We start from the raw sequence: 24,839 nt of genomic DNA on the forward strand, positions 1-24,839 counted from the left end.
GCCTCTCTGTATTAAACGAACAACCAGCATGCACCAGTCCAGAAGCGGATGATCACTTGTGTGGCAGCTAGATGGTGCTGCAGCCTCGCACTTTCCCATTCTCCAGATTACCTCAATTTATGATGATCCAATCTGGCCTCGGCCCCAGTTAGATTGGATAAAGGAGGTTGTGCTGTAATCTTGAAAAATTGGGGTATTGGTCTGAATCAATAAGATGAAATTCAGTAAAGATGACAAGTGCAAAGTTTGATACTTCTCAGTGTTGTGAGGCACCTTGCTACAACTTGCCTTTAGTGTGAGAAAACTTTCTCTGAACTGTGGTTCAGCTCCCCAACTCCATATTTTGAGCATGAGTCTGAGAGCCAGGAACTCCTGAAGTCTGTTCCTGGCTTTAACGCTGATTCTTAATTTGAATTTGATCAAGCTCCGGCATCCCTCTAGCTGTAAAACTGAAAGAATACTTAACTAGCCCATATTGGGCTAGGTCAGGGGTCTCAAACACGTGGCCTGTGGGGTTATTTTCTATGGCCCGCTAGCTTCCCCACTCCCCCCAGCATTTACCTAGAGCAGCTCCAGCCTGGCCCGGCACGCACTGGGGGCAAGGGTAGGCTGCCCGCGCTGCTCTGGGAAGTAGCCAGGACCTGGGGGAGGGGGAGCACAGGGGTTTCTGTGTTGCCCTGACCATGCCTCCAGGCACCGCCCCGAAGCTCCCATTGGCCATGGTTCCCCGTTCCCAGCCAATGGGAGCTGCGTGGAGCGGTGCCTGGAGGCACGGCCAGGGCAACACACGGACCCTTGTGTCACCCTGCCAGGTTCCGGCCACTTCCCGGAGTGGTGCGGGGGCAGGGCGGGCAGGCGGGGAACCTGCCCTGCCCCTGGTGCATGCTGGAGCCCGCCCCCTCAACCCCCTGCCGCACCCCGCACTCCTCCTGTACCCCAACCCCCTGCCCTGAGCCACCTGCTGCACCCCCTCCTGCACCCTGAGGAGGTGGAGTTGGGGTGGGGATTTTGGGGAAGGGGTTGGAATGGGGGCTGGGAAGAGGTGAGGCAGGGGCAGGGCCTCATGGAAGGGGTGGAGTGGGGGCGGGGATCAGTGATACAGCCCTCAGGCCAATGTACTAGTCTTCATGTGGCCCTCGTGGTCATTTGAGTTTGAGACCCCTAGACTAGGTTTTGTGCGACTCAGTTAATGTTTCTTCAGCACCGTATATGAGTGCTAAATTTTATTTATAAATATCCTATTTCTTTCCCCGAACTCTGGTGATGTGGAAGAAGTATACCTGGCATCCTCAGTGCATCCCCCATTCCAAAACGTTGAACACAATACATTTTTCCTTTATTTGATTCTTGTTTTCTAACATTTCAGGGAAATGTAGGTGTATTGAAGGGAAAGCTTCCTGTGACAAATTTAGGTAGTTTTGTGTTAGTCATATTAAGAAGAAATCTTTATGGTTTAAATGACATTTTTGAAATCTTTTTTATATTTCTAAATTAAATTAACTATCCTTGAAAGATGCTGGCTTAATATCCATAAGGGTTGAAGACCTCTATAACCACAACAAACAAACAAAACAAATTTTCCTGAACTGCCCCAATTTCAATCTTGTGGTGGCTATCTCTAATGGCAGTTGTTTCCATGTCATTTCAAAATGTAATTGTTTGCAGAGTCTGCAAGCTGTGAAGCCACACAATGGCTTTTAGTGATTTAAATGTGACACGGACACTCGTTCATTGGGAATTGGACTGAGATCAGTTTGTTTCAGACACATTTTTAATACATTAACTACTAAATGTTGATGGTGAGTTTACAATAGGAGTAGTTAGCCTGAAATTTTGATTGTAAAATGCAACAATTCAGTTTTTCCAAGTTATGTTGTTTAATTATTTATACACAAGGCTACGATTTAGACAGGGAGGTCACGGAATCTGTGACTTCCAGCGACCTCCGTGACTTCAGCCTGTGGGAGCAGGGAGCTGCAGGATCCCCCCACTGCCTGTGGGGGGCAGGGAGCTCCCAGCCGCCTCGAGTGCTGGGGGACCCCCCTGAACTCCTGGCCGCCACGGGTGGTGGGGGCCCCTGGAGCTGCTGGTAGTGGGGCAGTCCCCGAGCTCTTGGCCATCGGGGGCAGCAGGGGAACCCCTGAGCTCCCAGCTTTCACAGGCCCCTGCAGCTGTGGACGGCAGGGATATCCTATAGCTCCCCACCCCCGCAGGGGCACCTCCCAGCTGCTGTGGCCATGGGGGAACCCCCGAGTTCCTGGCCTTCGCAGGCCCCTGGAGCTGCTGGTGGTGGGGGTACCCCACAGCTCCCAGCTGACACAGGAGGCGGAGGCATTCCATAGTCCTGGCCCCTACAGGCAGCGTGGGCCCCTGGAGCTGCAGGTGGCAGGGGTATCCCGCAGCCCGCAGCTGCTGCAGGCGGCTCCTAGCCACTGCGCAGCTGCCCCACTTCAGGCAGTGTGGGGACATGTACATCCCCATTGTGTCAGGGATATTTTTATTAAAAGTCATGGACAGGTCACGGCTTCTATGAATTTTTCTTTTTTGCCTGTGACTGTCTGTGACTTTACGAAGAATATCTGTGACAAAATCCTAGCCTTACTTATACAGTGCTAAAAGTGTGCTAGGCACTTTACAGACAGGTAGGAAGGCAAGATCCATGCAGTAAGGACCTTAGTTTAATACATTACAGAGAAGATAGATGGGACAGGAATATAAGTTACAGCCATTTAAGTGGTTTAATTTTAGTCTCTATGTTGTTAATGCTACTCTTTTTTTTGTTTTGCTTTGTTTTGAATGTTGAGAGGGGTTTTCTGATGTTTTTTGTGCTTCTTCCCTTTCAGGTAGGTACTTGGGACCTATAGGCCTAACAGAAGTATATTGTAAGAAGGAGAGGGTGGAGGCATGGTGAACGATGTCAGATCAAGGCTCCTGGTATAGGTGGGCCATAATCGAAGAAGCTACAGACAAGTGGGTGAAGGATATGAAGGGAGCAGTTACTTAGGCAGGTAGTGCCTTCTTAGTTTAAAAGTGTCTATACTTGTGCTTGCTAAGTGTTAAGAGGTTTAAGACTTGAAGTTAGGTGTGTCTCATTCATTCGGTGGAGAGGTCTGGATTTCTACTTTGAGTTGAGGTCTGTGGTTGGTCATCCTGTAAATTTAGGACTACATGCTACTCAATTCAAAGTGCTGCTCCAGCTCATAACAATGGGAGGATTTCACAAAAACTGAGGAGTAGAATATAGCTTTTACATAGTAACTAAACTTTTAAGCATTCATTTGTTCAGTGCCTTATTGTCACTTTCAGCATCACTCAGTGGGGAAAATATGCCCGCCTTTAGGACCAGCATTATTTCTGCCTTTTTCTCACTCTGTCTACCTTTCTCTGTTTTGCATCCTCTATGTTTTTGCTTCTGCAGTTTATTTCCTGCAATAGCTTCACTCGTGATCCATTTCCTAAAAAGATCAGCAATGGAAGAGTTGATACCCGTATTTAAATTCCCTCAGTGGGCTTAAGGGTTCACCTCCCATTGACATAAATGGGAGAAGGGAGAGTTCACATTTCTGAGCCATAGTCTATACGAGCACTTACGTTCGCAAAATTTTTTTTGCACAGGGGTGTGAAAAAAACTCCCCTGAGCAACATAAATTTTGCCAGCATAAGAGCTTGTGTGCACGGTACTATGTTGGTAGGAGATTCTCTGCTGTCGGCATAACGTGGCTACATTGGCGCTCTTAAGCTGTATCTACACTGCACTTTCATTGGTAAAACTTTTGTCAGTCAAGGGTGTGAAAAAAGTTTTACTGATGAAGAGGGCTGGGGTGGACAGTGCTCTGTTGGCGGGAGGCGTAAGATGCACAGAGTAGACATAGCCTTATAGCGCCACAGCCGTATCGGTACAGCTGTGTCACTGTAAGCTCGTAAGTGTAGACGTGGCCTTAGTTTGCAGATTCAAATGATGGTAGTGCCTTGGTTTTAGCTCAGTTCACTTTTGGAGGGTTTTCTTTGCAGCATAAGGGCTTGAATATTTTTTGTTTTTAAATGAAAGTTAGATTTTGCAGAATCTGTCCATGCACTATAAGTAGAAAAATTCATCTAGTAGGCTAGGTTAGGCTGGTGGAATGGTTGTGTTAAATTTTATAATTGCATGCTTAGATATGTCCTGATGTTACAAGTAGATAAAATTACTGTACAAAATGTTAGGTAAGAAATCACTTTTAAAAATTCAGAGAATTTATACAACAAAAACTAATTCAAAGAAAGATATTTAACACCCAAAGCAACAAAATAAGGAAAAACCTTAATTAAGGAAATGTAATATACCAAGCATAATGGGAGGTTGCCTCAGTTACCTTACCTCACAGTAGCTAAGGTTTATGTCTGTCTTTGATGTTCTTTGCTTTTATGGGTTTGTCTTTGACTTAAATTTGGGCCCATGTTTAAATTATGTCAAAACAAGTTTTTATAAATTTAAAAGCTAATAGAAATGTTTTTGATAACTTTTTACTGACATTCAAAAGGCTTATTTTAAAACATTTCTATTTCTTGCAAGATTTTTGTTATTTGTTTTGTCTTAGGGCCTAGGAGTCCTGGTAAAGGACCAGACCCCATTGAGGTAGGTGCTTCACAAACACAGAATAAAAAGAGTATCCCTGCCACACAGAGTTTATAATCTAAGTATAAGACAAGAGATGACAGGAAAGTACAGGCAAATAATTTGATGCTATTGGTCAGCCTCACCACACCAGCAGCCTAATTATTAAGTTTTTTGTAGGCATCGCAGAAATAGAGGGTTTAAAGGAGGATAATGATGTAGCTTTGCGGATATTTATGGACAGCTTTTCCATAGTGTTAGGGGAACATGGGAGAAAGTGTGAAGGTGCTTGTTAGAAAATTTAACAAGCGGACATTGGAGGCTGGCATCATGGGCTGATCAGAGGTGGGAATTGACAACAATAGTAAATGAGAAGATAGGGAGGTTCATAATCTATGAATGATAGGTTGAGGGAGGGATAGGTCAGGAAGGGTGTTGAAAGTGAAGACAAAGCGTTTTTATTTGAAATGCAAATAGTGCAGCACTAAGAAACTTACTTATAAATAATACTGAAAGTAAATTTTTGACATTCACTGTTCAAGCTAAGAATTGCAAACAGCATATTTGGTTTTAAAATTGGGTTTCTAAAATTATTTTTTGTAAACCTATTTCTGTATTGCATATTAAAATGATTTAAAATGTGAAGTGTCCCTTTAGCCATTAATGATGGTTGTCTGCTTTGATATAGATATATAAAAATGTTTAAAATAGTTTGTGTAGTGGTTATATATCCTGTTTATGATACTGAATATTATATATATGTGTGTGGAAAGGAATGTTTCTTAATCTCTCCTTTTTGGTAGCATTCAAATGGTTCTCTGTACGTGGATGATCACTTCAGGTACTGTGACTGTAGTTGTCGCCAACCATTTAAAAAGGAATGTAACTGAAGTGTTTATGGAGCATACTATTGATTAGGTAGAATTATAGAACTGGAAGGGACCTTGAGAGGTCATCTAGTCCAGTCCCCTGCACTCAAAGCAGGACTAAGTATTATCTAGACTATCCCTGACAGGTGTTTGTCCAACCTGCTCTTAAAAATCCCCAGTGATGGAGATTCCACCACCTCCCTAGGCAATTTATTCCAGTGCTTAACCGCTCTGACAGTTAGGAAGTTTTTCCTGATGTCCTACCTAAACTTTCCTTTCTGCAATTTAAGCCCATTGCTTCTTTTCCTATCCTCAGAGGTTAAGAAGAACAGTTTTTCTCCCCCCTCCTTGTAAAAACCTTGTACATACTTGAAAACTGTTATCATGTCTCAGTCTTTTCTCCGGACTAAACAAACCCAGTTTTTTCAGTCTTCCCTCATAGGTAATGTTTTCTAGACCTTTAATCATTTTTGTTGCTCTTCTGTGGACTCTCTCCAATTTATCCACATCTTTCTTGAAATGTGGTGCCCAGAACTGGACACAATACTCCAGTTGAGGCCTAATCAGCGTGGAATAGAGTGGAAGAATTACTTCTTGTGTCTTGCTTACAGTACTCCTGCTAATACATCCCCGAGTGGTATTTGCTTTTTTTGCAACAGCGTTACACTGTTGATGCATATTTAGCTTGTAATCCACTATGACCCCCAGATCCCTTTCCACAGTACTCTGTCCTAGGCAATCAGTTCCCATTTTGTATCTGTGCAACTGATTGTTCCTTCCTAAGTGGAGTACTTCGCATTTCTCCTTACTGAATTTCATCCTATTTACTTCAGACCATTTCTCCAGTTTGTCCAGATCATTTTGAATTTTAATCCTATTTTCCGAAGCACTTGCAACCCTTCCCAGCTTGGTATCGTCTGCGAACTTTATAAGTGTGCTCTCTATGCAGTGGTGGGTTAATGATTTTGCCGCACCTACGCCCTGAAATAATTGCCGCCGCCACATGAACTTGTGAATGGCACTAACGGATACAACAAAGGAATCTATTTTGCGCATTTTTGCTGTCATTTCTTTTTCCCTTTCTTTTGTATAGCATTTTTTTAAACTGAGAACTAATTAATTTCTTCCTTCGGGTCATATTATTAATGTTTAGGATAGTCGCAAGTATGTTTACTAAATGGCGTCGTGCCATCATTGGTGGTTTCAGTACGCGCTCTGATTGGTAGAATTGCGGCGTCACTGATGCTTCAGTTTGGTGGGCAGTTACAATTATGAACAAACAATGATACAGGCATCCGATGGCCAGTGGGCTTGTGCAAAAATGCCATGATTACAAAAGTGCTGCTATTATAAATTTGCCGCCCCTGCAATTTGCCACCCTAGGCAATAATATGCCATTGTCTCTATACCATTATCTAAATCAGGGATCAGCAACCTTTGGCATGCGGCCCACCAGGGGAAGCCCCCTGGTGGGCCGGTTTGTTTACCTGCTGCGTCTGCAGGTTTGGCTGATCATGGCTCCCACTGGCTGCGGTTCGCCGCCGCAGGCCAATGGGGACTGCGGGAAATGGCATGGGCCGAGGGATGTGCTAGCCGCGGCTTCCCGCAATCCCCATTGGCCTGGAGCAGCGGACCGCCGCCAGTGGGAGCTGCGATCGGCCGAACCTGTAGACGTGGCAGGTAAACAAAGTGGCCCAACCCGCCAGGGGGTTACCCTGGCGGGCCGCTGGCCAAAGGTTGCTGATCCCTGATCTAAATCAATGAGGATATTGAACAGAACCGATCCCTGTGGGACTCCACTTGTTATGCCTTTCCAGCATGAAGTACTTTTCTCAAGAAGCAGAAAAGCTTTCCTCATATTACATGGGTCAAGAGGAAATGTTTTCAGTAAGCCATGAAAAGGCTGCCAAATATTGGCTGAGTTGGTCCATAGAACAGTCTCTGTTTCTCTGCTCCCTTAGTTGTGAACAGATGCCTTAACACTTGAGGTTTTTCTCTTTCAAAAACCATGGCAACAGAATCTCAGGAAAGTTTTATATAGTTGGTTCAGGTTCCAAGAAAGTGTATTCTCCACTTGACTAGAGGTGGTGGGAGTTATGTCTGTTGATTCACAAGATTATTCTGGATTTACTTGCACCATACATTAAGCTTCTCTTAAACAATGTCATTTTTGTCCCCTCTTTGGTTTGGTTTTTGGAAACACAGATGCTCTTCTGTACTTAAATATTAAAGATGGCTGTGTTATAAGCTTCTCGTTTTTGCATTTATAATTTTAAGAGGTTCAGAAATTTGGTCTCAGCCTTCCAGAGAAGTATTTTTCTTATAAAAATGTTTTTAAAAGTTACTTGCCATTTTTGAGTTGAGTTCCAAAAGAGTTATGACTTTTAATTAGCTTGTCAATTCTTCAGGACATGGGACTATTTCTACCCATGTCTGTACGGTGGGCCCTCAAACCTGATTGTAGTGTTATAGCCCTCAAATTTTCAAATGAATATTTCTAAATGTACTCTTTAGAATGGATTCAAATATTACTTAACACTCTTAAAGAGAAAGCTCTTTGCAATCTAATCACTTGGGTTTTTTTCTACATGATTTTTAAGTGCTGATGATGTGACCTATTGGTCACTATCCTCTCTCCAATAGTTACATCATAGGCAGCAGCAATATGGAGTTCTCTACATAGTCCTGAACCTTATGGTGAGGGTAGTTCAATCCTCCTACCTTTGACTCCTCTGAGGCTTTCTGTGATGGGGTTGATTGTCTACTGGGCTCTGAACTGTGATCAGTAGCTTCCTTAATACAAGATATCATAAGGTCGTAAATGGCAGCTTCTCAAGATTACTTCTGACCTTTATCAAACCAAGTGCTTAAGATAATGAAAAGCTTTATAAGCCAATCCTTGTTGACTTTAAAGAGTAGTTATATTGACTCTGCAACTCGCTTTAGTAAAGCAGGCAGGCTTTGGTGATATAACCCATTACTAGTCCCATCAGTTAATTCTTCATTAGACAAGTTAATTAAAAATGTTGAAATATTTTCATTTGCATACAGATTGATTGTACAACCTTAAGGCCTGTGTCAGGGAAGTTCACACTTACTCTATTATGTGACATTAATGAAGATTCACAGCACCTTGTTTGACCTGATTTGCTCCCAGTATGGTTTAGTGCCAAAAAAAGGTCTGTGTAGTTTTGTAATATTAATTATATATTCTGTAAATACAACTGAAAAATAAAGTTATTTCAACCACAAAGAAATTTTAAACACAGTTTTTGGTAGAATAATAACAAATATTAGATGGTTTGCTTAAGTGTTCTGATGTTTCAAATCATTTTTCTACATTGCTTGCTGCTGGATGTAGTTAGAATATTTATAAACATGCTCTCAAAAAGTTTTAGGATTTTTAAATATTTTTTGCACCTGAAATCATGTGATGTAGAAAGAAGAGAGGATACAGCGTAGTATTGACACATCAGGAAAATGTTTGGCGATTTTTAAAGATGTGTTTGTCCGGCTATGCTAGAAGAAGGACAGGGAGGCTGGATGTGGTTTTAATTAGGCTGCAACTTTATTCTTAAAATATCTGGGCGTACCTGGCAGACAAAATTGTACAATGCTGGTAATTCCGTGATGATTTCCCTAGACTTCTTTCTGTTCCATTCTGGTTCCAGTCATCCTGATGATGGGACCCTACCAACCCCTCATGATGGCTAAGAGCACCAAGAAGAGGGGAAGGTTTGACTCTGCCTGGATGAGGAACTGCCAACTACCCTTGACTACATATGAACGTAGCCACCTCCTTGTTAACATACGTCCTACCCTTGTTGACCTGAGGGGCTTCAAGGCTCCCCGCCATACTGTGTTGCAACATGTCAGACCAAATAATTTGGACTCCAGGGAAAAGTTCTAGCCATCTTCCCCAAGTCCCTCTTGGCTTTGAGCATCAAGTCTACCCCTTTGCACATTCCCAAATTGTTGTCCCCAAGATGAACCACAGTCACATCCAGTGCCTGCTTGTGGGCCACCACAGAGTATAAAACGGACATCAGCTGGTCGCATAGCGTGCCCATCCTACCAGCCAGCTCGGGATTGCTTTGTCACTGAGGCTCATCTGTGAACCTCCAGGCAACCCGGAAATCTGCCTATGTGCCCAGTAGACAATACTGTGCCCGCAGATCCACACCACCATTTACTTAGCCTGTCTGTGGGTGTCTGAGAGGAAACGTGAGAAAATTACACCTGATTCCCAACCTGCGGTCTCATGTCCATTAGAGAGCCAGTGCCCAATTGCTTGAACTGCCCCAGACCCAGCTGTGTTGCTGCCCTGATCCAGAACGAGTGAGAACCAAATTCATGGGGGACTGGAAGCCCCAACCTCGTCAGCCCCTGTCTGAAAATTGTAACAAACTGATATGTGGTTAGTAGACTTGTGTCTCCATGAATAAAGAGGGGCCCTTCCTTAACTGGTCTTATTTCGTAAATGTCGTCACAGGGCAGATCCTGACTGTGCTGCCTTCTTGAAGCGTAATGTATTTACCCCAACCTCCCTGGTCTGTCTTTGACAGCCTCGAGGCTCAATCCGTCAACTCCAGAGCCCTTCCTGAAGTATCCATCTGTAGCCCAGCCACTAGTTCGCTGATCCTAAAAGCCCCAAATATGCTTTAAGGAATGCAGCCCTGAACAAGGCCACCTCTTGTCCACAAAGACGTGCTCAAGAATTTGCACCAAATCCCTAAGCATATTAATAGTGATGGGACGATGTGCATCACCTGTAAGGGCTATGCTTTGTGACTGACCCATTATACACCTCCAAACTAAAAACCCGCTGCAAGGATCAGGGTGACCATGAGGCCTACTGACAACTGTAAGAACCAATAAGCAACTGGAGATGGCTGATGATGGCAGTCTCTGTGTTGCCAACGGCCCTGTATATTAACACCTGGTCTTCTGGAATCAGCCACATCATGGACAGGCCCACCCTCTTCTGAAATTGCACAAAATTGTTAATACTTCTCTCGTGGTTCTTAAATGTTCGTGATGCCACCAATCTCTGCACTATACTGAATGGCATCAGATATCAAGGTTCCGGAGTGCTAGCAGCGTCCGTTCAGTTCTATTGCATCATTAACTAAGCTGCCCTGTGGGTATGGCAGAGTATCAAGTGATACTCATCCGGGGCTTTCTTAGGGACCAAGCCCAGGGGAGACACCCACAAGTTCTTTATAGGTAAATGATTGAATGGCCCTGCTGTCGTACTAGCCTTCAGTTCTTGTGCTATCTTTTTCTTTACAACATGACCTAACCCCGCTAAGGATTTCAGATTTTTGGACATGACATTATTTCTTTCCCCTGTATAGGGGATTCTGAACCCTGAAGTAAACCCTTCCCAATAAATATGTCCTATCTGTCTTGTTAGGTTAATTCCAAAGGCGAACTCATAAAACCCCAAGCTTAACCAGAGATGGGGCTTTTGGCGAGCCCCCCCCCCTTTCAGCTTGCTCCCCCCTCTCTGCACCTTGAATCCCAGACCCTGTTTCTGTACCTGGGGGCCTGTGGGAGGGACATGATTTACCACCTTCTGCAATCTGTCACCATACTAGGGTCTTCCCCAACCACTGACAGCACACACATTGCTAATGTGTCTTATAGCACATTTTGCAGCATGTTAACATTTTCAGATACTCCAAAAACACCCACCTTTGTTCAATGCCCAGCAAATGTCATTACGTGTTTCCGGCTTCTGCCAGGGTTGCTGAGGAATGAACAGACCGCTTTCAGTGTGAACACTAACCACAGCATATGATGCAGTGTGTCCCATCTAATCCTACTTTGCGTTGCAGCCTTCAACCTAAACAGTTCATTGTAATTAAATCATTATATTATATGCCTAAATGATTATATCCATATATTTGAATAAAGCTGGGATTCTGCCTCTGCAACAACACCTGCATAAATCAAAAAAGAAGCTTCCCAATTTTCCCATGATCTAGCAAACCTTGACCTCTTGGTGTCATTACCTGCCCTGCTTGCTTTTTGTCACTACCTTCCTATGTAGCAAGAAAATAATAGGTTGGCTTTAAAGCTGTGTTGATACAGAAAGAACCCATATAAGTAATGGGTTAACTGTTTAAATAGGCAAGTTACTGGAAAATTACTGTAATTGGTGAAATCTTAAAAGCTAAATACTTGCTAATTAATGATTATAAAGATACTTCAAAGCAATTTCCAAAATATATTGATGCTTCTTTGTTTCCTGTTTCTTTTAGTCCCTTGATGATTTAAACAAATGGACTCTACTTCTCATATCTCCTTTTATTTATTCCGATAAAATACTTGATGCAGAACATATAGCATTTGTGACTGAAAGTGTGTCTGCCCAGGCAGATGATTTACAGACTATATCTAGTTCCTCAAAAAAGGTGAGTAGTTCTGTTCATTTTTTAAACAAAGTTGTTCTGACAAAGTGTGTTTAAACTATTTAATACATTTTGAAATTAAAAAAAGTTTTATCACATGATATAGGTGGATATAGAAATAGTGCAATAAGGAACAAAATATAACTTCCATCCAGATGATCATACCTATCCTTATTCATTGGATTTGTAGTCCACCACTACTGTGTCTATGTCTGGAGAAGCACTGTATTATATTTCAGGATAAAAATCAGAGGCATTTTACTAAGACCTTTAGTTCTCAGCAATGCTCTTAAATAGGCTTGTGGATGGTAATTGTAAAAGCAATAGTTTTAAAATAGGAAGAGAGAGAGTAGGTAACAAACAGCCTGATAAAGCTGGCCATCTGGTTATTGTGTTCTGTTAAATTGTAAGGGAGCTAAACACTTAAATACTAAATTTTGGGAGAAATTTGTTCCCCTCCAGGTATGGTGAAGCCATGCAACATGAATGGTAGCACCCCACTTGCACTTCATTGGTGGTGCCTTCTGGTCCGTGTGCCCTCTGTCAGTTCTATTAGGAAAGAAAGATGGTATTATGATTAAAGCACAGGACTAGGAATCAGGAGATTTGAAGTTTTGTTCTGGACTGCCAGACTTCCAGCATGACCTTGGGCAAGTCAGTTAAGGCTTGATTTTCAGATGTGCTGAGCAGCTACAATGCTAGTTGTAGTAAATGAACTACATACAGTGCTTGGAAACTCTTAAAGACCCCTATTCATTAAGATACTTAAGCACGTGCCACACTTTGAGCCTGTGAGTAGTCCCATTGAAAATGCTGAGTTTAGGCCAAAATCAGGCTCTTAATCTGTCCCTCAATTTATCTTTCTGTAAAATAGGGGTAATACTTCACTCAGTCAATTTTATTAACGTGCATATGACATATATTTTGTGAATACAAACAGAGAAACATACACAATCTAAAACAACTGCAACACCCATATAATACTTTAAATTGTCAATCAGAACCTAATTAAAACACTCTCTTCTTCAGCACAATGCTAAAAGGACAAAAATTGCCACTGATTAAATTACTACCAAGGACTGAGAAAATACTAAAAACATTCTTTTTGAGATGGTGATAAAGATTATTTTTTGTATCAGAGAGGTAAAATCCAGCCTGGTCTCAGAAGCTGGAGAATTCTACAATCGAAAAGATGAGGTAGATTTTCCAGCACTCTAGATTTACATGGCTAAAAACAAAGATGTGAAGGAACTTTTCCATATCTACGTTTTATTGAAACAATTTCTAGTGCTGACATTTGGCCTCTGAACCAAACTTTGGCCCCATAAAAGATCTGCAATATTGCTTTAGCATTAAAAATTCTTAGCACTGGGGCTATTCTGTTCCCACCGTATGAGTGTGTAAAACAGAGCACACCTTGAGCAGAGCTAAGGATCTTTTGTTTAAGCCTTTATGATAAGGGGACCAACAGCCTGAATGATGAAACTTGATTCCTAAATAAGTAAAAGCAAAGACTTGTTCTGCAAGGTGATTTTCTGTCTTCAGCCCAATATGTGGAGGGATAATCCAAAAAATCATGACCTTGGCCTTCTTATAATTGAGAACCATATATTGAGAATTACAATAAGAAGAAAAATGAGGTAACAGTTGGAGGCCTCTTAAAGTTTGCAATAAAACAGCCTTGTCATTAGTATATAACGCTGGGATACCCTTTATTTGCAGTGGAGAAAAATTATCTTCCGTTAAAACATACATCACATTGTGAATATATACATTTGAAAAGAAGAGGTGCTAGAAGGCATCCTTGACTTACTCCCTGAGAAGCAGGGAAAACATTAATGTATTCAATGTTGACTTTAGTTCTTACCCTAGCTGTGTTGCCTTCCTGTAGATTCTCCAAAATATACTGAAGTTTTAGATTGATACCCATCTATCACAGGTATCTGGGCTCAACTGATCCAGTCCAGGGGTTCAGTCTAGTCACAAAGACCAATCTAGCTAATTAAAGAGGGCTGGGCTATACCTGGGTCTATAAAGGGCTACTAATAGGCAGCTGGAAGGAGAAAGGCCTGAGACAGGCTGAGCCCTGTGAGGGAAAGCCACAGTGGAGTGGAGCTAGCTCCTGTGATAAGTCCCTGGAGCAATGGGCCAGGAGCTCAGGGAAGCAGCCCTCTGGCTTCTGTTCCAGGAAGGAAGCAGAGCTGACTGACACTGGGAGACTGCCAGGAGCTGGCATGCCAGAGATCCCTGGCGGGGTATCCCTGAAGCCTGGGGCCAAGGCCTGAGTTAAGACTATTTTCTGTTTGTTTGATAACCTGTATTTAAGAAATAAACCTCCTTGAAAAGACTGGTCATGGCAGTGCATGCTTTGGAACTTGGAGAAGTGAACAGCCAGGTGACACGATCATTCTTAATTTCACCCAAAGATTATCTTGGTTAATAGAATCAAATGCCATCTTTAGATCTATGAAAGTGGCAAGTTAGTACCCTCAACCACAGTATAGTTATAAATAATATACACTAGAATAAAACAATTATCAATTCTGGCTCTACCAGTCCTGAAGCTGGACTGTTCTTCATGTAGTAAACAAGCCTCTAAAGCCCATATTTTCATTTTTGGATAGTAAATATCTAGACTAAATTTTCCCTGCCACATCTAACAGATCGATAGGTATATGAAGCGGAAATCTTTCTGTTCCCTTGTTTTAAAAATAGGAACTATGATACTAAACTTCCAGCCAGCCTGAATCCTTCTAGTGTGATTAATGACTGTCAATAATTTAGTTGAGACCGAAGACCACCAAGCAGGAGTCTGCTGAAGGACTTCAGTGGGGAGAAGATCTTCCTCTGAAGCTGTTTTCTGTCATTGGGCTAAAATAAAAGACATCGGTGTCTGCTATTGAAGGCCAGAGTAGTAAATCAGAGAGAGGATTCCTCCTTTTATCTACTATAGTAGAATTAGGTTTAAAAAAACAAACAAACTGGTTGAGGGGCATCATTAAAGACCTGGCCAAAATGTGCTGTTCAGGCTTTATCATTAATATGGGTTCCTCAAACAATCTCTAAGACAAATGCCTACCCACTGCAAGACCACACACAACTGAGGGAAGGGTGGAGTAGAGCTTTGTCTTCAAATCAGGGCCATCCTGCTATTCTCAAAAAAGTGGGAGAGAGGACTCCTTCCTCACTCCATCTCATCTGCCACTAAGCGATCACTGCTGTGATATTGCAGCTGTCTACAAAGGGGAGAGGGTGAGCTCCTCTCCAAATCCATCAGTGCCAACCACTCTCAACTTCAAAGTTCTGTTTAAACTTCATGAACTCCCACTAGGAAAGAGAGACTCCATACCAATCACACCTCACTCCAACATAGATGATATTACTACCTGCAGAGCTCCCAGGGAGGGAGACTCCTCCCTAAAACTCTTTTCTCCACAGTCTTCACCTCCTCCAGTAAATTCAAACTCCAAGGTTCACTACTTTTGCCATTCCAACTCTCCAGACTCTCCAAGGTTACAGAGCATTATTACTGCATTAAGGAAGCTTCTGCTTATTCACTCAGAGCAGCACAGATTCCCAGAAGCTTCTCCACTACTTCCTGCCTGTGTGGTCTGGGCCCCTCAGATGCTGCTCTCAGTTTACCCCTATGGGCAGCTCCTCCTTCCTGGCGGTGAGCTCATCAGTAATGAGTGGGTTCACTTCACTTCCCATCCTCCTAACTAGTGGCTTCTGATCCTCAATCAACCCCAGGGTCTGGTGCACACCTTCCCTTACTTGGTAGTTTAAGGCAGGCTACCACACACCAGGGCTCCTGTCTCCAGTCAGGCTTCTGCCCTAATGCCCTTTGTAAGATAGATGAGTAAAGTATTGAAGCTAAATTTGTAATGTTTATAAAGTGCTTTGAGGTCCTCCAGGGATAAAAGACACTAAAATATAAAGTAGAAGTATTAGAAATGTGACAGGGACAATATCCTGTGATAAAGACAAACCTTATGGAATTAAGATAAACTTTATTGAATTAGGTTAAATATCTTTGGGGTCCATTGTGTTAAAAATGCAGTTGTGTATGTGTTGTTTTAGAGTTTTATGTAACTCTTTTAGGGGGAGGGGAATGCTAATATAATTCCGCTGGTTATCAGCCCTTTGAAGCCAAACCCTGGGGAGATTTGCATATACTAGATCAAACTGGATTCTACAGGGACCAACAGACAAAAGCCAGATTTTTGGATAAATAGCCTGGTTTTATACAAGTTCAGGACCTTCTTCCTGATCCAGCAAACAGACAGGACCCCTGGTTTGTGGAGGGCCTCCCTCTTTAGGGAAGGGTTTGGAAAGAATGGACCTACTGAGGCCCCCTAAGACTCTGTGCTAGTGTTGAGCTTAAGCTGTGATGAACTTGAAAACACAAGGAAACCCCTTGGGTAGGGGTCTGAAGGACTGCTCCTGCCAGAGCCCATGTTAGGGTTGGAGTGAACTCTGGTAAACTTATTAACATGTATGTAGGGTCTCTTTCTGCCTTGAATATGTTTTCTCTGTAGTGCTTTTATCTTAAGAATAAAAGAGGCTTGAAACTGTGGGTTTTCTGTGTGTTAGAATTTTTCTCCCTTTGATAGGAGATTTTTCAAAAGTTTATAAAATGACTTGCTGACTAATTTAATCCACGTGGCTTACTTTTTGCTGCTTGCCCCTGAATCCGTTATGTAATTTTTGTATTTGAAAGGCCATGTCAGTGGTGTATTTAAGTGTTAGAGCAAGTGAAGAGCTTCAGCTGTAGAATACAGTGCTTTCCATGCTGCTTACTCTAGGAAGTCCTTTTGTGTGTGCTACCCAGGATTTCCGAAGCTTTGATCTCTGGGAAAGAAGTATTTGTTCCACTCTTCTTTCTTCTCAGAACTGTTTAGAAGTGCTCTTGTTTATCTTTGTCAAGACTGAATGGAAGTTAGGTAACACCTGATACTTCGTACAAGACGTGACCCTTCTTTGATAAGGTTGTTTTGGATGTACTTTTGAGCTTATGTACTGACATTCTTAGCCACAGAGGATGCACTATGTGCAGAAATGTCAGTTGGAATTGGGAACTCTATCTGTGTTTATTCCAGGGTAAAATTAATTGCAGTGGTTAAATAAAAAAAAAAAAAAAAAAAGTAGAGACAACATGGTTTTAAGGAAACTGGTTTTGAAAATGATATATTCAGTGATCTCCCTTGGGATACAGAATTTTTTTTTAAAGATCAGTCCTTTTTGAACTGATGTTTGTCACAGAGTGTTTGAATTGTGCTAACTTTATTATTTATGTTTAAGTTAATATTCTCTGTTGCAGAAACAGAGAATATTTTAGACTGTCTCTTTTTAGACTATAAACTCTTCAGGGTAGAAATATCACCTTTGTTTAGTAATGCATGTTCATGGAATTGTATTTTTTTAATTGACCTCTCTTTAGAATGGGAAAATGTTTTTTATCTTCTTAGGTTATAAAGTGGTCAGACTGTTGTTCACCTTTGGCCTATAAACCCGGAGAACCTTATAAATTAATTGCTGAAGCAAGTGTGGATAACTTCAGTAACCTTGGAATAGCATTCATGGAAGACAGACTTCAAATGGATAATGGAATGGTGCCACGGAAGATTGTTTGTAAGTATCTTCACAGAACACTTCAGTTTTAGTGAAGTATCTTATTGTTTCACTTATTCTAAGTCTCCTAATGAGTTCAGTGCATCTAAACACAAAAATATATGCTTTTACTTCGGCATAGGAATAATTGTTACACTGTCATCAGAGGCAGTCTCATTTTAAGGGGCAGCTGTATTTTAAATTTAATGCCAAATATAAAGAATGTTTAAAAATGTATTTAGACTGCTGTTTCTGAGGTTTTTTTTATTTTGCATTTGTAATATGCGATGTCAGAATGACAGTTGAAAAAGTAATTGAATATCTTTGAAACTGTATGTAAATGTTTTTCTTATTCTAGTTATTACTGCTTCATAAACAAACCAATAGTTAATGCCACCATTGACTGCAAAAATTTAAGCTTATTAAGTAAAGTCCTTTTTGTAAAGTCCCAGAGTATCCCAGGTATTACTATATAACTCTCTAGAAAGGTTAGTATAAACATCACAAAGAACAGGAGTACTTGTGGCACCTTAGAGACTAACAAATTTATTTGAGCATAAGCTTCCGTGAAACCTATCACAAAGATAGTAACTTTTCTTCCTCTTTTTCCCTTGTTCTTCTCATTTCGTCTGCTCAGAAATACATTTACTTTCTTTGCACTTCCACTTTTTTTTTTTTTTAATTTAAACCAACTTCTGTTGCTTTTTTTATTCCTGCTTTCTGGGTCCTGACCTCTCTTCCAGCCCAAGACATTTGGGCTGTGCTGCTCCTCCTGCAGACCAGTGGCAGTTCAGATTTTTCTATCCCCTTTTTCCCTTGTCAGTTTTTTTTTTTTTTTTTTTGCCTCCATCAGCATAAAGAAAGGTGTGGTTCAGTGCTTCCATCTTATCCAATATAATCCTAGGTTTTGTCGGTCAGTTTTGAACAGCAGTGAGCAATGTCTCTGTTCCTTTTCTCCCTCAGGGGACTGATATTTTTCTAGTGGTACTTTTCTCATTTTTCACCTTCCCCAATCATGGTGTAACAGCTGAAAAGATTATGCATCTGGGAGGAGACTCACTCAGGAGTAGCAGAAGAGATACCATGCTAGAGCTGCTCTCAACATGTTTTGTCAGGAAGCCTTGTTTTCTCAGGAAAAGGGGTCCAAAGCCTGGATGGCTTGCTGAAACCTTCACATTACCCTCATATGGAATTGAAATTCTGAGTACCCACAGTTAACGCTGACTTTTGTGGAAGTTATGGTGGTTTGTTCTCTCTGAAAACCGCATCTTAAGTGTTTCAAGTTAGGCACCAAAAATCTAAGGTTTTTGAAACTAGCATACGCTTGTGAAAATTTGTCCTGTATGAATTATCAAAAGTTACAATAAACCACTGACAGAGCTGGGAACAGAATATTTGACTCCTGATTGTGGTAAGAACTTAAGAATGGCCTTACTGAGTCAGACCAGTGGTCCATTTAGCTCAATATCCTGTCTTCCAACAATGGCCAGATACATCAGAAGGAATAAACAGAACAGGGCAATTTATCAAGTGATCTATCCTCTGTTGTCCAGTCCTAGCTTCTGTCAGTTGGAGGTTTAGGGACACTCAAAGTATGCGGTTATGTTCCTGACTGTCTTGGCTAATAGCCATTGGTGGACCTATCTTCCATGAACTTACCTAATTCTTTTTTAAACTCAGTTATACTTTTGGCCTTCACAACATCCCCTGGCAATGAGTTCCGCAGGTTGACTGTATGTTGTTTCAAGAAATAGTCCCTGATGTTTGTTTTAAACCTCTGCCTATTAACTATTTCAGGTTCTCGTGTTATGTGAACATGTGAATAACAGTTCCCTATTCACTTTCTCCACACCATTCATGATTTTATAGACCTCTATCATATCCCCCCTTAGTTGTCTCTCTTCTAAACTGAACAGTTCCAGTTTTTTAAATCTCTCCTCATATGAAACCTGTTTCATATGCCTAATCATTTTAGTTGCCCTTCTCTGCACCTTTTCCAGTTCTAATATATCTTTTTTGAGATGGTGTGACCAGAACTGCACACAGTAATCAAGGTGTGGGCATACCAAGGACTTTTATAGAGGCATTATGATATTTTCTGTCTGTTTATATATCACTTTCCTAATGGTTCCTAACCATTAGTCTTTTTTGGCTGCCACCTGCACATTGAGCAGATGTAGATAGTTCTCTGAAAACTATAATTCCAAGACCTTTTTTGAGTGGTAAAAGCTAATATAGACTCCATCATTTTGTATGCATAGTTGGCATTGTGTTTTCCAGCATGCATTACTTTGTATTTATCAACATTGAATTTCATCTGTCATCTTTTTGCAGTCATCTAGTTTTGTGAGATCCTGTGACAAAATACACTCTGCTGTAATTACCTTAACAAGGCATACTTCATACGAAGAGATCATTTGAAAACTCATCATTTTCTGGTCATTATTGTCCTGGTAAAATGTGTGGCAACATTGTATGTGAACTTATAAGATTTCCCTATATGGTGGTGGTAATACATGTTCCAAACCCCAGTGCCCTCCCCGAACAGAATTTGGCAAACGTGTCTTTCCTAAACATAGGAATATGTGCTCTTCTTAATTTTGCATTTAGAAGTAAACCGTGTTATCAGGCAGGAAAGCAAAATAAAGGAAGTTCAAACAGGTGAAAAAGCAGCAGGGAATATCCTTCCACACAGACTCTTTGGCTCCAGGTTCTTAGCTGGAATTGTTTTTCAAGTGAGGGACTGAAATTATAAAAGGAAGGTACAAACATCCCAAGGTACCCCCCCCCCCCCACCATCGCATTTGCTGTACCTGAAGAGACAAAGGAACAGCGGTTGGACTCTGAGGAAGAGGTCCTCACCTGAGAGTTTGGTCAGTAATCTGCTGGAGCATGTGGTGAAAAAAATTTTGTTTTGGAAGTAAGAGAGTTTCTTAAGTAGATACCAGTAAGCATTTTATCTTTATTTTTTCTTGTAATCATTTCTGACTTTTACGCCTCATTACTTGTTGTTAATAAACTGGTTTTATTGCTTTATCTAATCCAGTTTGTTCAGATTAAAGTATCTGGGTAACTCCATGTGAGGTAACAAGTTGTGTGTATGTTAGTCCCTTAAGGGAATAATGGACTCAATACATTTGCCCTGTTCAGGAGGGGGCTGGTCGGCACAAGTCATACATTTCTGCGGGAAAATCTGAGGCTGGGAGTGCGTGGTGGTCACCTGTTGGTAAACTTTAAGGCTGGTAAGAGCCAAGATCTGGCTGGCTGCAGCACCCACTGACCTAGCTGGGAGTGCCTACATGCTGAAGGCTGTTTGTGAGCAGCAAACCATAATAAAGGGCACCACAGGTTACAGGGCAGGGGTGACACAGCTACTCATTAGTCTGGATTGTACCATGGTGTGTCACAGATCCCTGTGTACCTCTTTGCTTTCAGCTTAACAATTTTGAGTAATTTTGTATTGTCTGCAAACTTTGTCACCTTATTTTTTTACTCCCTTTTCCAGATCATTTATGAATATGTTGAACAGTTCAGTTCCCAGTACAGATCCTCAGGCACCCTGCTGTTTACGTGTCTCCACTGCAAAAACTGACTGTTTGTTCCTATCTTTTTTGTTTTCTATCCTTTAACCAGTTAGGGGTCCATGAGAGGATCTTTCCTCTCCTCCCATGACTGCCTATTTTGCTTAAGAGCCTTAAGTGGTCTCTAACTGCCAGATACGTTCTCCTAGGGATTTACAAAATAGACTTACTCTTTATGTTTCAGGAGAAGTAGGGCCTTAGTGTCTAAAAGGAGGCAACTTTTTAGGAGTGTAAGTCTGTGTTTCTCAACCTCTTCAGACCACTGTGCCCCTTTCAGGAGGCTGATTTGTCTTGTGTCCCCCCACATTTCACCTCACTTAAAAACTTTGCATAGAGAATCAGACATCAAAATACAAAAGTGTCACAGCAAACTGTTACTGAAAAATTGCTTACTTTCTCATTTTTACCATACAGTTATAAAATACATCAACTGGAATATAAATATTGTATTTACATTTCAGTGTGTAATATATAGAGCAGTATAAACACATCATTGTCTGTATGAAATTTTAGCTTGTACTGAGTTTTAGTGCTTTTTATGTAGCCTATTGTAAAACCAGTCAAATATCTGGATGAGTTGATGTACCCCAGAGGTATGCATACCCCTGGTTGAGAACGACTAGTGTAAGTGATTTATCAGGAAACTAAATCTAACGCCAAATTGCATACTAGGGGTAGTGACATTCAACATTGCTATTTTTGTACAGCTTTTAACTTTTTTTCTTTTGAAATCTCTCAGCTATCCATTTACAGGAATCTGCTCTAAAGGAGCTCAAGCGGATGGCTGCACCTACAGAAGAGAAGAATAGCACTAATAGCATACACATGGATGAAATGACCCCTGCTCCTCCATTTGCAGCTGCAACTAAACAAGGATCAACGTCAACTGATTCTACAGGAGGTGGTGACCAGGAGGCGCGAGAAGAGAAATCCAGGCTGGAGAAAAGAAGTGAGTCTTATGATGAGCCTAATAACCTATGTGAAAGGGAGACAAGTACTGGTAAACATCACCACCTGCACCTTTCCAGCTGCCATGAATGCTTTGAACTTGAAAACAGCACCATTGAGTCAGTCAGATATGCTTCATCAGAAAACATTCCAGAACTTCCTGATGATTGCAGTGCTAGCGTGGAAGAAGTTACTGATGGCTGTCTGGCAAGAGAACTAAGAAGGATAAACCTCACTGGGAAGACTCCCAATGTTTTAATTTATGTGGGCTCTGACCCTATGAAAATCAAATTTGAGACGATAAAATCAGTGCTCAAGGAGTGCATTCATACAGACAGCTACACCATCTACCAGCTGGTAGAGGAACAAGTTCTGAAAGCTCCCTGGCTTGATAACTCGTTGTTGTTGGTTATTGCAACAGAGGAACCCATTTCTAAGGACAATCACAAACAGTTCCTGACCTACTTGTCAAGAGGTGGGAAGATTTTAGGACTTTCTGCCTCTTTTACATTTGGCAGTATACAGATAAGGAGCAAAAGTGAACTGAAGAAGACCATCCAAGAATTAGTGTTCTATAAAGCAGATAACAGTGAAGTTAAATTAAACCTTCTGACCAGTGGCAGTGTTTTTGAGCAAGAGGCTAAAGAAAAGCACAGCCAAGTGAAGTCGTTGAGTCACTTAAGTAATACAGATAAAGATATGATCATTGTTCACCTGCCATATGGAGATTGTGGAGGAGAAGCCATTCTGTGTCAGGTACTGTGTGTAAGAAGACTTAAGTTGTTTATTGCATTGTATAACATGCTTATTATGGTGTGCTCCTAGATTTCAACTGACCTCCATTATAAGTTCATTTTTGATGCCTCTCTGAAGTCCACAGACAGGAATACCTGCCTCAAATTTGGTAGGCTAGGCAAAGGACTGAGGCAGAGTTTTTTACCTAGTTTGAAGTTATTTGTACACAGGATTCCTGAATTATGGGACTCAGGTCATTAGAGTAGGAAAATAACCTTTTGTCCATTTGTAGCAAAATAGAAGGAGGGAAATAAAAAATGTAGTTTATTGGGCTTATCTTGTTGAGTTCTGGTGCAGAGAACCAAATGAAACAGAAATACAAGAATATAAACTTTAGAAATGGGCAACCTTTACCCTTATTTTAATTATAGGACAGATGTTTTTTTGGGACTCAAGACTTAACGTGTAGATGTTTATTCTTCTGGTAATATGAGTAATCTTGCAATTACTCCAGAAAACTTCATCAGGGCTTCTCCAAGGTGCTTTCCCCTCACCAGGGCTCTACAGGATGAAGAGATGACAAATTTCTTTTGAACTCACTGAGCCAAAGGCAAATCCCAACATTCCTTGTTTACAGTAGCTGTCAGATTCGCCCTTAGCAGTTTTTAATCAGTCACCTTCCCATATGTCTTTTGTCATAACTTTCCCACCTAAATGTATGGAAAAGGGCATTTTGGGACATTTCTGTTGTCTTAGGTATGCAATGATCAGCTTTACTGCATGTCTCCCAGTATTAAAATATCCTTTTTAAAGCTGTACACGTTTGCCAGTATTACTCCTGAGTGTCACTGCCAAAAGACTATGGCATCTTGGGAAAACCAGGTTATGTAGATCAAATGTTACAGTTTTGTATAACAATTTCTGTCACCCATGTGTTGGGTACTTGAAGTAGAAAATTGATTAGGTACTGTTACTATCCATTTCTTTAAGTTGCATGGTAAAACCTGTTTTGCTGTAGCATTTAAATGACCCCTCTCCTCTAATAAAATTTAATACTGCAGTGAGTTTTCTGAGGAAAAAGGGCAATGTGGGGTAGCTTCGGAAATCAGATTAAAAGGATTAGAATATCATTTATGATTTTTACTTGAGTTCCAGTCTGCATCTGAAAAGGCAGGCGTTCTCTTCATGGCTATATGATAAGAGTATTGACAGTGACATCAACCAGTAAATATTCAGAGTCACAGGGTAGTTATTTCCCTCTTCTGCACTGGTCTAGTTTCATAACATTACCTCTTTAATTCAATAAATTTATTTGGCTGAATGATAGAAAAGTGGATAATGCATACTATAGATAGAGAAAATAAAAAGTGCAAAAATGTATGCAAGCACAGTATAAGTAATTTTTATGCCACTTTCATTTAAATGTATTTGCATATAGTAGAATAAAGCAGATGTACATTTTGTATTCTACTAAATGTATTAAACATCTTGGAACTTCTGTGAGATACAATATATAATTTTAGGAGGGCTAGGCTGGACTCTGCATTTCAGCTCTGCTTCTTAAGGCTTGTACACATGGAGAGTTAGTGTGCAGGAAGGTAGGATATGAATTTACAACACTCTAGTTTGCCACGTACTAAATCTCTGTGGATCCTGCTACCGTGCACTAAAAGTTTTGTGATTAGCTTTCATTTATTGGTCTTTGAAGTACTGCTAAATAGTATTTCCAAAGTGCACAATAGAACTTTTACCGTGTGGTAGCAGGGTCCACATGGCCAATTAGTGAGCAGCACGCTGGAGTGCTGTATATTTGCAGCTTGGCTTGCCGATTTGTGTAGACAAGCCCCCAAAGTTCACCTCTAGTTTGAAAAGTGATTCTGTATAAAATGGCATTGTAGGTTTCTGAGTCAGTGTTCCAGATATAATCAGTGCAGTTCAAAAATAAAAAGATGTTTTTCTAATTTCAATCCTGTGATTCAACTTGGAATTAGTCAGGCTGGGTTCCTTCTACCTTGTTAATCTCTACCAACAAAAATTCTGCAATCAGAACTGAATTCTACTGGCTCATGAGCCAGAGTGGAATCCA

At 41.1% G+C, this 24,839-nt stretch overlaps 1 protein-coding gene across 1 annotated transcript in view; it reads left to right on the forward strand.

Annotated features, from left to right (window-relative positions):
- Window positions 1-24,839, forward strand: part of HLCS (holocarboxylase synthetase) — a gene marked incomplete at its 5' end in the record, with an annotated part of 212,837 nt that overhangs the window by 1,785 nt on the left and 186,213 nt on the right. Inside the window, 3 exons of the mRNA XM_084617047.1 lie at window positions 11,730-11,882; window positions 17,348-17,510; window positions 21,810-22,774. Of these exons, the coding sequence (XP_084473173.1) occupies window positions 11,730-11,882; window positions 17,348-17,510; window positions 21,810-22,774 (1,281 nt within the window). The remainder of the gene's footprint in view (window positions 1-11,729; window positions 11,883-17,347; window positions 17,511-21,809; window positions 22,775-24,839) is intronic.

The sequence above is a fragment of the Lepidochelys olivacea genome (genome assembly GCF_965140295.1).
Source record: "Lepidochelys olivacea isolate rLepOli2 genome assembly, chromosome: 1".
Lineage (NCBI taxonomy): Eukaryota > Metazoa > Chordata > Testudines > Cheloniidae > Lepidochelys > Lepidochelys olivacea.